Source organism: Andrographis paniculata, unplaced genomic scaffold, assembly GCF_009805555.1.
Source record: "Andrographis paniculata isolate CXL003 unplaced genomic scaffold, ASM980555v1 Contig32END, whole genome shotgun sequence".
In the NCBI taxonomy this organism is placed as follows: Eukaryota; Viridiplantae; Streptophyta; class Magnoliopsida; order Lamiales; family Acanthaceae; genus Andrographis; species Andrographis paniculata.
In genome coordinates this window covers 3,171,156-3,188,476 of record NW_026137565.1, presented here as the reverse complement: position 1 = coordinate 3,188,476, position 17,321 = coordinate 3,171,156, and the positions used below count along the sequence as shown (strand labels likewise).

Below are 17,321 nucleotides of genomic sequence, written 5' to 3'. Positions count from 1 at the left end.
TTATTATTATTATTATTATTATTATCATCCAAAAAATTACATTTATAAACAACATGCTAATTCAGTCAAATTAACATAGTTCGGCATTCATATATGTATATTACAATACAAATCATATATACCCATTTTACCCAATTAAATGAAGAACATTCCAATATTTTTTGGACAATTAATGAAATACAAATTGTTGCACCAATAATTTCATAAATAGGAACTAAAATATAACAACCCTTCAATTTATACTTATTTTTCTAAACTATAAATAAATTAATACAATGTAGGTGAAAATTCATCATCATGTTTATTCGATCACACCATTAGTGTCCTTCTCCGGGACTTGGAGTGGATTCTCCTAATCCCCGACCACCGGATATCTTCTTTTTATCAAGAATATCGATATTAACTGAAGTTAGCGCCAAATTCGAATCGAGAAAACAGGAATCAACAAGAGGAGGCGGCGGGTAGGATTTCTTGCTCGGAACCATTCTACTCTCCGACAATGAAGCCAAAATTATTGAAGAAAGAACAATGGCAATAAAGAACAAGATCCCACGAGCCATTTTTTTTTTTTTTAAAAAAAAAGTAGAAGCCAAGAAAAAATATAGTCGATCAAAGATGGAGGAGATGTTCGTTCCAAAGATATGGTTAAGTTGGAACAACATAGTGCACATATATATATATATATATATTTAGAGAGAGATAGAAAGGGAGAGAGAGAGAGGGGCAAGTTGGATGGCTATGAAAGTAGAATTGAACATCCACGTAAACGTGGGGCGAAAAGTCGAAAGGTAAGCAAGAAGACAGAGACAGTTGATAGTAATGCCGGGGAGGCCATTGATGATCGATCTACACCGTTCATTATTTGAGTGGTCTGCATCGTGGATGGTGTGGATCATCGATCAGTTTGGGTAGGTGTAGTATAGAAGAACATATATATGCAATTCACAAGCAGCCGAGCCGGGGGAATGCTCGTGGGAAAGTTCCGATTAAGGATCATTAATTAACTTCACTTGGACAACAAAGGCGACTGTCTTGATCCAGGTTTGGAAGTCATTAAATCTCATTTATATATATATATATATATAGATAAATATTTTTAAAATTTTAAATGCTATTCATCGACAATAATTTTTTAAAAAAAATATATTCCATCGTATGTTCTCGAAAAGAGTCAGAGTCAGAGTCAATTATCCGTGTAAACGGGTTCTTAATATTTGAACGAGTGAAAAGTCGTCATGATATAAAGTTTATCTCATTCTTTTTTCATTGTGAATTTTATTAAAAATTTAAATGTAAATAATTTAACACGTAAAAATAATTTTTTCTTTTAAAAAAAATCACATTAGCACATATTAAGCTATACAATTAGACAAATATATTAAAAAATAGCCTAAAGGCATGGACAGATGTAGGTGGGGACTTGGGGAATTGACCCCCAGCCCCCCAACTTTTTTTAGTTTAAAATAAATAAAATTTGTATAAATATATTCCTCCCCTCAAAATTTAAATTTATTAGATATTTTGTTATTATTTTTTAATTTAATTTATATTAATATAATAATTTTAATTATATTTTATTTATAAAAATATAATTTTTTATGCTAAATATAATTACAGGTATCTCTTTGCATTATCTTTTAGTATCGAGAGATCGAAGAAAATAAGATTGAAATTGTATATAAGACAACCTGACCGACATGTTTTTATAAATTTTTAAAATTTTCATTAAAAAAAATTTAAACCGTCTATTTAAAATAATAATAAAAAAAACGATCGATTCTTGAAATATGTTAAAATCAAAATTGAACCATAAAAATTCAATATTTACTGGACAACTTTGCCCCCTAACTTTGGAAGCTACCTCCGTACCTGTCTAGAGGGGTCTGAAATGGACACACACACCTCCTCGGTCGAATGCAAATCAACATTTGGCACTGAAGGAAGGATTCCACATCCAAATTGATCTCTATCATTTTTAATTTGTGAAGGTCGTGCATGCATGACTATATATATATATATATATATATATAAATGAATGACTTAATTGGATATTTTATGTTTTTTTTTATAAGTTTGGTCAAATTTTGGTTTGAGTTTGGTATTAAAATAATGTTTGATGGGATATTTTGTAAGAGAAGAGAAAAAATGTATTTTTTTCGAAAAACGCAGAGTTCAAATAGTAAAATTTGAAAAATTTGAGGTAAAGAAACATAGTAATAAAATTAAATAATAAACTAGAAGTAAGAAATTTTAAGTGTTCTCACCAAAAGAAAAAAAAAAAAAAAAATCCTCACAATCTATTTCTTTTAATCATTATTAATTTAAGAGATTCAAAATTTTTTTAAGTTATCAAATATATATTTTTTAGTCACGGTATCCTCACATTCTATATTAAAGGTATGTTTCTTTAGATGAGTTTGGAAAAAATTTGATTTGAATTTGATATTATAATAATGTATGATAAAATATTTTGCGAGAGAAAAATATATATATATATATATAATTTTTTTCAAAAAACACAGAATTCAAATAGTAAAAATCTGAATTTTGGGCAAAAGATATATATATATATCTCGGAAGATAGGATGCTGACTTGAGTTATATGTATCCCAACAAAACATGTGCTCAGCGATTTATGTTGTGCTTTATAAATATTGTTATTATACTGAAATTAATAATATATTATGATACGTATATTTATATTATTTACTATAAAAATATTTACTATATATTATATTATTTTATACAGTCATATACTTCTTCCGTTCCAATACAATAGTTTTATTTACTGTTTTTGTCCATTTCAAAATAATAGTCTTATTTCATAAATAATCATATCCCTGTATAACTATCCTTACTAAGGTTTATAAGTGTGTTTAGTTGAATTTTTTATTATTATAATTTGAATAATAATTTGGATGTAATATTTAGAAAAAAAATTTAATTAAAAAGGGTTTAGAATGGCCGAGGCGTGTCAATAGAATGACCTCAAAATTCTTAAACAATATTTGATTTTTCTTCGAGATTAGTATTCCTTATGTCCTATAATAAAGGTGATATTTGCTTTTTATACGTAAACTTTTTAATATTAATATTATATTAAATTATAGTGAAAAAGACAAAAATACTCCTATTAGTACGATGTAATATAAAAGTAATATTTGTGTAATATATTGTGGTTGAAAGACTACTTATTATGTTAGGTATGTACTACAATTACTAAATTAGAAAATGATAACTTTGTTTTGGCACTGACGAAAATAGAAAATGGTAACTTTTCAATGAGACGGAGGGAGTATTTGATTTGAGTTTTTCGTATTATAGTATTTGATGTGATATTTTATATAAAAATTATATATTTTTATTAAAATAAATATATTTTACTTATTTATTTATAATTTACTATTTTTAGTTCTTTCTCATATATGTATAGAAAGAGAGTGAATTGAAAATTATAATTTGGGAGAACAAATATATATAATTTTTACAAATCATTTTTATTTATTATAAAAATGATTTTTTTTTATTATATTTAAAATTATATAATTTATCTTCGTCGCCATCTGCACACCACCGCCGTGATTAGAGGGTTTTTATATATCAATAAATCAATTTTATTATTATTATTATTAATTGTTATATTTTAAAATTATTAATCTGTCATTTTTATATATAAATGCATATAATAAATGATAATTGATTTTTTTTATATTTATTTTAATTGAATTTATTTTCTATTCAATTCTTTCTTATCATTCTTCTTCTCTTGAATTTTATTTTCGTACAAAACATAAATTAGATGTCTCTAATCTTCTATTCTATTTTTACAATGGCTAAAGTACAAATTCTACAGTAATTTTACTCTAATTATAGACTTCAATTTTTATAAATATATTTTCTATATATTTTTCTTTTATATTATTTTATATAACTTTTTATATTTATAAATTACACCCCAATTTTAACTATTTTTACATCATAATCTATACACATATAATTTATATTTTATTTAAAAATTACATATATGAAAATTAACATTTATAAAAATTTATACATAAATTTTTACAAATTAAAATTACACATTACTTTGAAAAAATAAAATTACTTATACTTTCAAAAAAATAAAGTTATATATCACTTTTAAAAAATAAAAATACATAGTATTATTTTAGAAAAATAAAATTATATTACTTTTCAAAAAATAAAATTATATTACATCAATTTTTAAAATAAAATTATATACTCCATCCGTCCACGTAGAAAATAAATATTTATTTTTGGCGCGGTATTTAAGAAATAATAATATTTTAATTATAATGTGTAGTTATAAGTAGTGTAATGAAATTTTAGCATTTATTTTTTGGTTCGAAAGTAACGATGTGATGTAAAATAATGATATTTGTAAAAAAAAAGTGAAATATTTAATAAAATATTTACTTTAGATGGATATCCCAAAATAAAAATATATATACCTTTTTAGATGGACGAAGGAAGTATTAATTTTAAAAAAGTAAAATTATATATAATTTTTTTTAAAAAATAAAATTATTCACTCCAAAAAATAACAAAAATAGAAAGGAAAAAAAAAAAACCCACAGAATATCATAAAAATTCCACTTCATAACACCTTGGGTTAGAGTTGATCTAACAAAGTGCAATTCTTGTTTTACTGAGATTGAAAGTTTTGAAATTTTTTACTTAAAGTAATATTTAATATTACCTTCGTCCAGCCACAAAGTATACAGTGATTTTTTGTGTTAATATTTGAATATTAATTATTATATCAAATCGAGACAAAATGACAAAAATGCATTTATTAGTCTCTTATAATACAATTACAATCATATTTTTGGAATAAATTATACAAATATAATAATATTTTTAATGTTAAATACAATGATGCAAAACCCTGTATTTACTTCTTGGCTGGACGGAGTCCGTACAATATTTTGTAAAGTCTAATTCTCATGTTAGAACATCTCAAACGAATAGATATGATCAATAATTCAAAATTACGGCCAACCGTCCGGAATATTCCGGCGACACAAGAGCCCAAGTGAAAGAATCATGTCTGTTAGAGGATGTAAATGCTATAAGCGATAGAAATCATTTATTTATTTATCTACAAACAAGATTCAACCAACAATCTTTTTAACCAAAATCTCTAAATCTCCGACTACCGATGTCTTATAAGAGCATTAAACAGCTTACCAGCATCCATATTCTTATCGTCATTGCAAGCCAACGAAGAAACGAGTCTCCATACACACCTGTCGACCGAATTCCTCTTCACTAACCGAACCAAAAACGCCCACACGTCCCTATCCTCGCCCGGCCCGACCAATCTATCGATAAATTTAGCCGTGCTAGAACAAGGACAAACGTATCCGAGCAAAATCATCTCATCTAAAAGACTAGCGGCATCCTCAAACCGTTTCTTGTCGCAAAGGCCGTCAAAAACCACCCGGTAGCTGACAATATCCGGGGCGCACTTCCTTCTCGCCATATCTTTCAATAGCTCGCGGGCTTTGGTAGCTTTTCCTTCTCGACATAGCGCGGACATGATCAAGTTGTAACTAATAACGTCAGGTTTGCACTCTCCCTTCTCCATTTCGATCAATTCCCGAAAAGCTGAGGCGATATCCTTAGCTCTGCAAAATCCATTTATCATTGCGTTGTAGGTTACTGTATCCGGCTTGATCCCGTTTCTCTTCATTTCATCGAGCAGTTCGCCGGCTTCCCTATTCCGGCCGACCTTGAAAAATGCTGCAATGAGAGTCGAGTAGACTGCGGGATCCGATCCCGCGTTCTTCGCCAACATCTCGTCCTTCAACTCGATCGCCTTGTGCAATTCGCCCACCTTGCAAAGCGCTTTAGCCAGAGCTGTGTAAATATGCGAATTCGGAGCAATGCCGAATTCGATCGCCATTCTTGTCTTCAACCTCAAAGCTTCCTTCACATTTGAATTTGCACAGAGGCCATGGATAAAAGTCCCAAAGGTCACCACATTTGGTTGAACTCCTCTTTCAGGCATTTCGTCGAACACCTTCCGTGCCCGCCACAAATCATTCCCTATACAGCAGGCGTTTATCAAAATATTATACGTGCACACATCCGGCGGCGCGTGAGAATCAATCGCCGCCACAAGCCTCCTCATCTCGTCAAATGCGCGGCAATTCAGTAGGGCATTCAGCAGCGTGTTCACCGACTTGATCGTCTTTTGGCAGCGGAAGGCGGGAATATCGTCGAACACCTTGAGGGCTTTGTCCGGCAACCGTGCGCGGCCGTAGTAGGTGATGACGTTGCAGAGGATCACCTCCGGCGGGATGACGCGGGCGTCGTTTTTCAACTGGTGGAGGATCTTCTCCATCTCCGGGAACATCCTGGCCTTGCCGAGCTTCGAGATGATTAGGTCGTAGCAGAGCAAAGAGTAGCGGAAGGGTTTGGGATTAGGGTTTGCAGAAATGGGGGTGAGGAAGAGACGAAGGGCTTTGTTTGGGTCCTTTTCCAGGCGGAGAAGGGATGAGAGTCTGAACGGAGAGATTTTCTTCAATTTATTCTGCATTTTTGGGGACTGATTCTGATGAGTTTTAGTTGAAATATTTCGAGCCTAATTGAGCAGAGACCAGTAAAGACGATACCCGCCGCCGTCTGGACGTTGACAAGATTGACATCGCCGATAGCCACGATGAGGCCATCTCCAACCCTGGCCATACGCCATTTTGTGCGTAATAAAAACAACACGGCCGTGTTGTTTGAATATACTGTGATTTTTACTATCGGAACTTGCCCGTGTTTCCCTTCCTCTGCTGCTCTTAAGTGAGGTACATTGCCATCGGATTATCTTAACAAGAAAACTTTATATTTTCTTCTCACGGCTCTAAGGTCCATTTTTTTTTTGCGTGATGATTTTGAATATTAATTATTATATCACAATGCAATACAAATTAAAATAAATTACAAAAATATTTTTTTATCAGTGTCTTATAATACTAATAAAACTACATTCATTCATTCAGTAAAAAAAATATTTTTAATATTAAGTACAATGATGCAAATGATAAATGTTAAATAGAATGATGCAAATAATAAATATTAAATAAAATGATGCAAATGACAGATAGAAGAAGTATATATTTTGAAAGTATTCTGATAATATTTTTTTTAAAAAAAATGGATATAAAAATTCATAAAATTTTGATTTCATTATAAATATTTTAATTATATTTTATTTTACTGTTGAAAAACTAACACAAAATACATGGACACAACCAGTTGGATGTATCATCTAGTTTAGAAGTAACACAACATTATTTGGAAAGTTAATCAAAACACATCCGTGTAATATTATGACCAAACACACTCTTGCATTTCAAAACCCACATATGCTTGTTGTCCCTGACAAGATGTGTTTGAAGATACATAGTATGTTTAGCATCAACAGATACATTTGACCAACTCACTGGGTAACGTGGCCACGTTAGAATGTAGATAATCTTCAAATCATTTTCTCCTCAGATTAGGCCTTGTTCAATCTCCTAAATCAATTCAAACTTTCAAGATTTATGAATTTCTTATATTAAATCATTTTCCCCTAAATCTAGAAAACAGCTTAAGTTAATCTCCTAAATCAGTCCAAGCTTCAAAAATGATCAGACTCGAGTTCAATTGAACTACAATCCGGATTAACTTAACTAACAATACACATACACAAAAACGTGTAAGATTCAACCGCAAGGAATCATGTTATCTTGCCAAAAAATATGAAGGTCAAAATAACATACCTCCTTAGAAGGCCATACAATATTGTCCGGGATTCCACCCTAAATCCAATGGATGAACTCCACCATGCAAATTTCTTGAACCTGAAAACCAAGCTTTGTAGCAGCACCAATGGTTAAGATCTATTAAAGCTCTGTAGATAACGGTTTCTAAGCATATAAGTGCATATTGAGTCTTAGCAGACATGCAAGATAATTTTGTAAAGGCAGGCATTTGCAAAACGGAAATAAAACAAGGAGTCATAATAAGAGCTGCAATTTATTTATGCGCATAAGGTCAAGGGATTCAACAACCATCATGAAAGCCAAACCATTCATCAGAATTTGACGCGTGACAGAGAAAAAGGAAGTTAATAAAGTTCATGCACACCACCATTACAAGGACTAGAAAGGGTACGTAGAACTCCACAAGGTTCATGATCCCTAGGTTCTATTTTTTTCCACGGAGTTTTGCACCAAGTGCACGCTCTAGTTTGGAGATGATTTGCTGATTGGGAATTGCTTTTCCAGATTCATATTCTTGTATGATCTGGGGTTTCTCATTTATCAACTGCACGTCAAAGGTATAGTCCACATTAATCATAAATGTTAAAATCACGAGTTTAATATGTGTCTTTGTTAGGCTAATGTGACACACAGACAAACCTGAGCAAGTTGGGCTTGTGTCAATTTCTTATCCATTCGAGCCTGCATGATAGCTTTCTTCAACTCCGAAGGAACCTTGTCATCTGCAAGAAAATGAAAATGTTAAAACAGAAGCAAACATCTGGAAAGACAAAGCTTATATTTTTCCATTATGAAATGGTAGAGAGACACCAAAAAAAAACTACCCTGAGTTTCTATAAATGCCCAAAAAAGAAATCCAATAAAATTCCTGAAAGAACCCTTGTGCAACGAAGTAAATTACTATTATAGAAAAAAAAAGTATCGGTTGTTCCATTTGACAAGATTTTCTTTGAGCATTCATAGGAAGGAAGTTCTATATAAACTTTGAATTAAAATTAGTGCTAGCAAGTTTGATCCTTCCAATTATCTCTAATGATCCAGTCAAGAACTATATAATCTATTCTCAATCTTTGGCAAGGTAGTTCTCTAAATTGGTATTTAGATAAACTAGTCATGTGCAATTTTCCTTTTATCATACAGAAATAGAGAACATCATGCCTATTACAAAGGGGAAAAAAAATCAATCAGATACTGTTTAAGCAGGATGGAAAAGTATATAAATTTTCACTATTCAACCAAAATGCAACGCATAAAACATATAGATATCCAACTCACGAGCAAGATTTTCTGTATCTTCATCAAGCTTCCGGGTGTTCAAAGATGTGCCGCTTGAGGCAGCTTTATTTGTCCCCGCATTTGCTGCAGAATACCACAAAATTATGTTATAAACAACTCAGTTCACTCCATTACAGTGGTGCAAATATACAATGATTTAAAAAATAATAATAGAAATTACATACTTCACATTCAATGATCTAAGAATACATCAGACCTCAACTTAAAAAACCCTCTAAGGAAAACAGAAAGGGCTTGAGCAACAACTTTGGTAACATCAAGTACAGTAGCAAAATTCTCTGTTTGAATCAGAAAGAAGGAATGTATCGCAATATATTAACTAAGAGTGCTTTTTTAAGCAAAAACTTGGAAGATATACACAAGTTCTGAGGAACTAGCCTTCTACGAATTTTACTAACTCATATCATGATTAAACCAATATACTAAACAAACCTATGAGTTACTAAAAAGGAAAAAATGCAACGCAAAATCTCACAGGAAGCATAAGTCCGCATTCACAAGATTTTCTCTCATCTACGCTGAAATTGTTGATACCTAATATTTATCAGTCAATAAACAGGCAATACAAAGAACAAATCTAGTTATAAGTTATACTTTCCCGATCAAAACCAGTTGTATTTTCCACAACTCAGTTCCCACAATACCACGCACAAATTACCCTAAATTAAAATCCAGAACAATAAGAAAAAGCGCAAACAAATACCGAATAACAAACGGCTCAAATAATCTCACTCTAAGCATAGATAAACAATAAGCACCGAAAAATCAGTACGCACACTTCTTTATCGTTTCGATCTCGGCGCCGGTGCGGCGAGCTGCGTTGACTGCTTTCTCATCCTTCCGCGCGGCGGCGGTCGGCGCCTTCTTCCGGATCACCACCGGCTCCCAATCCTGAGAGATTCCTGCCATTTTCCTTCTAGATTAGGTATGCGTTGGAGAGACTGCGTTCGCGTGACTTTGGCCTTTGGGGAAGAGTCGAGCTAGCTGATCGTCGTGTGATGTTTATATATATATATATATATATATATAGCAGGAAATCTTTAGGGCGTGTTTGGCTGCGACATTTTGCGTTATCCCTCGAAGAGAATACTTATCCAACGAAAAAGCAGATATACTATTCACACAACACAAGCATATATTATTTTCTTTCAGGAATATATTGATAAATGTTTTGCAATTCAGTATACTTTATTTTATTATCAATTTATTAATAAAATATATTTATTTTGTTTAGTATAAATTGTTTATATATATATATATATTTTTGTTTTCAGTCCATATAATTTGTTTTTTCTTTAAATATAATGATATATTTTAATTATATTTTAAATTTTATAATTTATAATTACTCTCTCGATGCGCCTCTAATATTTACTAGCCTGCAAACTAGGCCCAACAGACAAGTCACACTAGACGAAGTATGTGTGGCAAGTGACCAGAGGCGTCGAGGATTTGAACTCATGATCTTACGGTCACACATCCGACTTCTACATCACTAAGTCATCCTTACGGGTAATAATTATATTTTATTAGTTAGTGGAAGCGTGAAAGAGGTTTTGACCTTATCCTTTTGACTTTATGTAAAAAATAATTGTATATGTAATTGTATATTTGTAATTTAGGTAAAAGTTAAAAGATATTTTGTCATTGGTGTATGATTACTTTTACTAAAATAGAAAATGAATAATTTGGAGTCAGACATACAAAAAATTGTAAAAAAAATACTTTGAGTTGGGACGAAGTGAATATTTTTCCTCTCGTAAAATATATCATGATACATTATTTTAATACCAAATTTAAACCATAATATCTTAAACTAAATGTTAGTAGATTTGGTTTGAGTTTTGAGAGATTTTGGTGTTTATTGATCTAATCGGGTTGAATACTTTAAACGGGTTAAATTACTCAACCCTAACCCAACCCGTTTATTATCGTGTCGGGTTCGGGTTGACTCGTGTTGACCCGTATACAAAATTAAGTCGAATTTCTTGATTCAAATTAAATAATTTTTTGTTGTGTTATCATGTTATATTAGTTTTTATTAGTTTGAGGCGTCAATTAGGTTTACTTATTTAAAATTGAACTCAGTTTAAATTAATTTATAATAAAATTAATAAATTATGATTATTTTACATATATAATAAATATATTAATCAATATTAATATATTATAATTGGGTTGTCGTGTCGGGTTCGAGTTGAGAGTCTCAACCCTAACCCGACCCGTTTATTATCGTATCGGGTTCGTGTCAATCCGTATATATAATCGGGTTGAAATCTTTGATCCAAACGCAATTATTTCGTGTCGAGTCGTGTCGGATTATCGTGTCGGGTCAGTTTTTGCCGGCTCTAATTTGAACGTTGGCATAATGAAATGGGCTCACCATCATATGTTGCCATTACTAACCCTACTAGAGCATCATTCAATGGCCAAGCATGCATGAATAATATACCAAGGGTGTCTTTGTTTGGGGCTTTGGATATTGAATCGTGAGTTGAATAATAAAAATTTTGAATTGTAATAGTTGTATGATTTGAAATAAATAGGTGTTAGATGTGATATTTTGAATGTAAAATTAATTTTTAGTATAATATAAAAAATAAAAAATAGGTGTTTGATTTGATTTTTTTTTTAGAAAAAATTTGAATGAATAATAGGATTTTTCCAAAATCCTTCGAACGAACACACCCGAGGTTCATTGGAAATCAATTTATCAGATACAATTGATTTGAACAACAAGAATAGAACAAAAGAAATATTTTTGTCATGTCCGAAAATCTCGTAATCACCATTTTCAAAAAAAATTATTCTTCAACCGTGATGAACAAATAAACCACATAATTGATACAATTGTGTAAATAGATGATCATGCTTCAAACATGATAAAGTTTCATGCAGGTTCTAGCCAACCTATCTGATTAAGTGCGGACCCTATAAATACGAAAAACATCGATGTATATATTTAGTTAAAATAAAAAAATTTATCATATGAGATGTATCTCAAATTCTATAAATTTTTAAATTCTGATGACATAAAAAATGTACAAAAAGAATCGCAAATTGCAGTTTTTTTTTATTTTTTTAATGATGTGGAAATCTGCAGTCGCTACCCGAAAGTACGCACCGAATAAGCTCCGGCCGAACTTAATACCTTACAAAGTAGATCCGACAGACAAGTCACACTAGGCAAATTGCAGTCTCTTGATTACACTAATCGGACACTCTTAGGATTGCACAAATCATCGAGCAATGCGCGGGTCAAGTATCTCCAAATTGGTCGCTAATAATTACTTTATTTATCTATAAACATTTGTATCATAGTATAAAAAGAAACATAGAATCATTAAAAAAAAAAAAAAACACTCTCTAGAGATCCATTTTTTTGGTCACCTATAATTATTTTCTATTCTTTTTATTTTATCGAACAAAGTATTTTTTCATATTTTTTTTCTATGTCTAACACTTATTTAATTAGCTGACTTCTAAGGCCATCTCCAACTCGTCAACTCTATTTATCAAGTTTTAATTTTATTTCAACCATAACTCTATTTTCACTATTATTCTTCAAATATTCAATTTTTTCTATTATTTTAAATTTAAAATAAATTTTTAAAAAATTTAGAAAAAAAAAATTTAAAAAATTAAAAAATATATACAGAGCAACGCCATTTTTTTGGATTGCTGCAATCCAACACCAAAATTGAGCATCTCCAACCCAGAGCCATTAATGGCATTGGGTTAGATTATTTGGCGTTATTTGGCGTCGGTTGTCATGTATAACTATTATGGCTCATCGCATGAGACAAAAAATCAGGATCCTACCATTACGGTTGATAGTTACTGTAATTACATTTTCCATGCTAATTGTTATAATTAAGGCTAATCAACGTGATGATAATTATAAAACATTAAAACATGTGATGTTAGTTAATACTCTTGGGTCTTTTGAGATTTTGTAGTAAATTAAAAAATAATATTATTTTATTAGTCAGTCAAAGTGTGTAAGATGTTTTAATATTTTTGCTCTTTCACTTTATGCATAATAGTAATTATATAGAAATTAAAGATATTTTAAAATTAGTATATGATTATTTTTTTAAAATAGAAAATAAATGCTATAAAATAGGACGGAAAAAAATCATAAAAATAATACTTTAATGGACGGAGTATTATATATTATGTTATATTAACACTGGAAATGATAATAACTGTTTACTTTGAGGATTATTAATAGTATTTTCATTATATTAATATACAATATTGTATTGAAATAAATTATAATATACTTCTGTTTCATAACAAAGACACATTTGTCTTTTAGCGTATCATTGTACTTAACATAAAAAAAAAAAAATATATTTATATTTGTTATTGAAACAGAGACTTAAACATTCATTCATAAATACATACCCCAATTTCTGAACCCATTGTTGTTATTGTTATCGTCGTCGTCGTCGTCGATCACCAATCCCTGCATTCATTCCCAACACCCGGGATTTCGACCGGTGTCACCTACACCAAGCAACATTAACAGCATAAGTAGCAGCAACCCGTACGCGTAAAAAGGAATTCAAATGAATTGATATCGATTCAGTTCAACCTCAATCAAATCCAAACACACAGATGTACGTACATAAACATACGCGCATTTAGGCACCGAGTCTTTTCATAAATTAGCACGATGATGTATAATCTCGCGGCTATCTTGAAACGTTTAGCTAAACAGACAACTAATTATCCCGGAAAACAGAACGTGATAACATTACGGTTTGTGCTAAGAATGGTTAAATCGGAATTTAGGCCAATATCACAAAAAGAAACATATACCACAAAAAAACTGAAAAATATAACACAAAGACAAAAGGTAAAGAAACTCACACTTGTGAATCCTTCCGACGCTGTTATTCTCGGATTCTCCACATTGGGCGAAGCTGACGAATTCTGCACGAACACAAAGTAAGGCGTTTTATCCATTCGGCCTCCCACGGAAAACAACAAATAAAAATTCATTTCGACAAATAAATGTTAGGACATGTTTGAACTTGCGAGATTTCAAAAGGATGCAACATTATCGTGTACATGTATATGATACGCTTGAGCTTAATAATACAATATAGAAACAATATATATTATTAATTTAAAGCTCATATTTTTATATTTGTGGCGATTGGATCAAATCATTGGTAACATTAGCACAAAATCATTTGAAAATTTCTAACATTTTGTTTTTACCTAGATTTGATCTAAACGCTTACAAACAAGCATGATTTACAATCAATTTCGATACATTTACAAAATTCAGTCGATAAAATTTTCGAAAAACTAAACCTACCACATTTCCTTGGTGGTCGTTTTTGGGCACATTGCCGGCATCAAGACCTCCATGATCATCCTCAACATTAGCAACTCCATCAGCAGCAACATTCCCCTGCAAAGATAACACAAGCATTTCCTTTACTGTTGCAGCAGAATCCACTGTTGTCTGTCTGAGAATCACCATGATTGATTCTACGTCACCTCTTCCAGGGCGGAGTTCTTATTCAGCAAGGATGCAATAGCAGGGAGCTGATCCATTTTCCAATTCAGAACCTGTAAAATGGCCTGCCCTAACGCCCTGTGAGCTTTCCGATTCTTTGTGTTGGATAAGGTGATTGAATGCTGCACCAGGGGCAGACAGCCTTTGAAATTCTTACATTTTTTCCGGCCGCCCAAACCGCCGCACACCAAACAAGGGAACACGCCGTCGGCGTAGTGATTTGCGTAGAATTCCCGCAATTGGGCGTCCTCGTCGAACAGTTTGTGGAAAAATGTGGAGTAGTCCACCGCGGACTCGTCGTCATCATCGTCATCGTCATCATCGTCGTCACCGGCGACGGCAATTGCATCGGAATCATCATCGGCGGCTGCGGTGAGGAATTGGGCGACGGCTTTTAGAGCCGTCCGGTGAGCGTTTTTTGAAGCGAGCTTCGATTGCTCCTCGGGGGTAACCAATTGTGGGCTCGGGTCGGGTTTGGGCTCCTGAATTGGCCATTCGGGGCCGGGAGATGAGTTCGATTCGGCTGCGGTGCCCTTTCTCTTGAATTGGGTGGTTTGAAGGGGCTGGAGGCGGTGCCGTACGGCGGCGGCGAGGTGAGGTGGGGCTTGGTACCAAAGGGAATGGAGGTAAATGATCTCGTCTCTAAGGCGGCGCTCAAGCTCGGGATCTATTGAAGTAGTAGGCCATGCCATGGCGAGGCTGAGGTTTGCCCAAGTGGAGTGGAAGATGACCTAAAAATGATGGGGAAATCACCAATCAGGAATGTCCCAACACGCTTACCAGGACGAGCCATTTGTGATTTTTTTTTTGGTGTTATTATTACTTTCGTACTTTTATTGTGTTTTACATTGGTACATCAGTTGCATTTACCTACCTGTCATAAGATTTTATTATTATTATTATTATTGTTATTATTATTTTTTCATTTTTCATTTGACAAACTTTTCATAATTTTTTATTATTTATTAATTTTTTTTAAAAATATTAAATTTAATATATTTTTATTTTATATTCAAAATATCACATTAATATTTATTTATAAAATATTATACAATTATTTCAATTAAATTTTTAAGGTTAAACTTAAAATTCAAACCCCAATAGCACTGTAAAATAATTTCACTTTGAATTTTTAATTTTAATTTTAAAAATATAAAATATAAATTTTACTCTTAATGTTGTAAATATTAATATGATGAGAGTAACAAATAGAAATATTAACTATTCATATTGTTAATCAGTATTTATATATACATAATATATATAAGTACGTAGTTTATATATATATTCGTATGGATGGATGTATGAATATATATATATTATACTCCTTCCGTCCACAAACTAATGTCATACTTTTCTATTTAGGAAGTCCAACAATTATTGTCTTATTTTCTTTTTTAAACACAAATTTTACATTTTTACACTTCATTCATTTATTACTTTTAATTTCTACTATACAATTAAGGGCAAATTTGTCGATTCATGACAAAAAGATAATCACCTAAAAAACCGTGCAAATATACTTAGGACAATAGAAATTGGACAGAGAGTATATTTTATGTATGTAGATATATGTATATATATATATGTGTGTAATAATGAGTGAAGTGAATACATTCTTAGGGTGTGTTTGTTTGGGTTTGAATTTTTAGTTGGGATTTAAATAGTAAAAATTTTGAATTTAAATAGTTGTATGATGTGATATAAATAGGTGTTGATCTGATGTTTTAAATGTAAAATTAATTTTTAGTATAATATAAAAAATAAAAAATAGGTGTCTGATTTGATATTTTTGAGAAAAAAAATAAAATAAATAGTGGAAATTAAATCTAATCCCCCCATCAAACATATGGATGAAAGCATATCTATAGGCAAAAGTAAATAGTAGTTGTGGTAAATGAAATGGTCACATAGCATCCACCAACTATCTACATCATACATATGTATTTATAATGTAAAAAAAATATACAAGAGCTATTACTACATATAATATAATATAACAAATAACAAATAATATATTCTCTCCGTTTCTTATAAATTGTCCATATTTTCTATTTTTGTCTGTCTCGTCTAATTTGTTATGTTTTTTAAAAAAATATAACTATACATTTTAATCACATTTTAAATTTTATAATTTATAATTTTTTTAATCTTAATTATATTATTTAATTATCTTAATCTTAATATTAATTTATAATTATTTTTATTATAAAACAATTATTTTTACTAATATATTTTTTAATTATTTACTAATTATGTTTTACCTAAAGTCTCATATTTACAATAACATGGACAATTTATCTGGAACAAATGGAATAATATATAAACACATGCAATACATCATATAAGAATAAATACAATATTAACATATAATACAATTTTACACAATACATAATATACACATACATTAATATAAAAACACAAAACACATAAATTAATATAAAAACTAAAAAAAAATTACATTAAGGGTGTGTTTGTTTGGAGGTTTGAATTTTGAATTGGAATTTGAATAGTAAAAATTTTGAATTTGAATAGTTATATAATGTGATATGAATAATAAAAACTGCACTCATATTTGAAGACCAGAAGACAAATGTTTAAATAGTTGGTCATAAATAGTGGGCCCCATGGCAAGATACCCCAGAGAGATTAGGTGAAAAGATTTGCCTTCAAGTCTTAAATTAATTTTTAGTATAATATAA

The 17,321-nt window shown here is 31.0% G+C and overlaps 3 protein-coding genes across 3 annotated transcripts; all 3 read right to left on the bottom strand.

Annotated features, from left to right (window-relative positions):
* Positions 1-5,095: 5,095 nt before the first annotated feature.
* On the bottom strand, positions 5,096-7,027 carry LOC127247822 (putative pentatricopeptide repeat-containing protein At1g53330). Its single transcript, XM_051269854.1, has 2 exons — positions 6,642-7,027; positions 5,096-6,559 (listed from the first exon to the last, which is right to left on the bottom strand). The coding sequence occupies exons 1-2, from the start codon at positions 6,696-6,698 to the stop codon at positions 5,177-5,179; spliced, it is 1,440 nt and encodes a 479-aa protein (XP_051125811.1). The 5' UTR covers positions 6,699-7,027; the 3' UTR covers positions 5,096-5,176.
* A 994-nt stretch (positions 7,028-8,021) lies between these two features.
* Positions 8,022-10,093, bottom strand: LOC127247823 (multiprotein-bridging factor 1b-like). The gene is made up of 4 exons (XM_051269855.1): positions 9,860-10,093; positions 9,063-9,146; positions 8,427-8,509; positions 8,022-8,331 (listed from the first exon to the last, which is right to left on the bottom strand). The coding sequence occupies exons 1-4, from the start codon at positions 9,990-9,992 to the stop codon at positions 8,212-8,214; spliced, it is 420 nt and encodes a 139-aa protein (XP_051125812.1). The 5' UTR covers positions 9,993-10,093; the 3' UTR covers positions 8,022-8,211.
* Positions 10,094-13,426: 3,333 nt separating this feature from the next.
* On the bottom strand, positions 13,427-15,380 carry LOC127247123 (uncharacterized). The gene is made up of 4 exons (XM_051268842.1): positions 14,601-15,380; positions 14,416-14,511; positions 13,962-14,024; positions 13,427-13,595 (listed from the first exon to the last, which is right to left on the bottom strand). Exons 1-4 carry the CDS (start codon positions 15,309-15,311, stop codon positions 13,545-13,547), a joined length of 921 nt encoding a protein of 306 aa, XP_051124799.1. The 5' UTR covers positions 15,312-15,380; the 3' UTR covers positions 13,427-13,544.
* Positions 15,381-17,321: the final 1,941 nt, after the last annotated feature.

Coding starts and splice junctions, on each gene's coding strand:
- LOC127247822 (XM_051269854.1), bottom strand. CDS start 6,698: ATGGCCTCATCGTGGCTATCGGCGATGTCAATCTTGTCAACGTCCAGA. Junction 6,560..6,641: donor CAACGTCCAGACGGCGGCGG/GTATCGTCTTTA, acceptor CCAAAAATGCAG/AATAAATTGAAGAAAATCTC.
- LOC127247823 (XM_051269855.1), bottom strand. CDS start 9,992: ATGGCAGGAATCTCTCAGGATTGGGAGCCGGTGGTGATCCGGAAGAAG. Junction 8,510..9,062: donor AGATACAGAAAATCTTGCTC/GTGAGTTGGATA, acceptor ATTTTCTTGCAG/ATGACAAGGTTCCTTCGGAG. Junction 8,332..8,426: donor CACAAGCCCAACTTGCTCAG/GTTTGTCTGTGT, acceptor TTTGACGTGCAG/TTGATAAATGAGAAACCCCA.
- LOC127247123 (XM_051268842.1), bottom strand. CDS start 15,311: ATGGCATGGCCTACTACTTCAATAGATCCCGAGCTTGAGCGCCGCCTT. Junction 14,025..14,415: donor ACGACCACCAAGGAAATGTG/GTAGGTTTAGTT, acceptor GTGTTCGTGCAG/AATTCGTCAGCTTCGCCCAA. Junction 13,596..13,961: donor CGTCGGAAGGATTCACAAGT/GTGAGTTTCTTT, acceptor TGCTTGGTGTAG/GTGACACCGGTCGAAATCCC.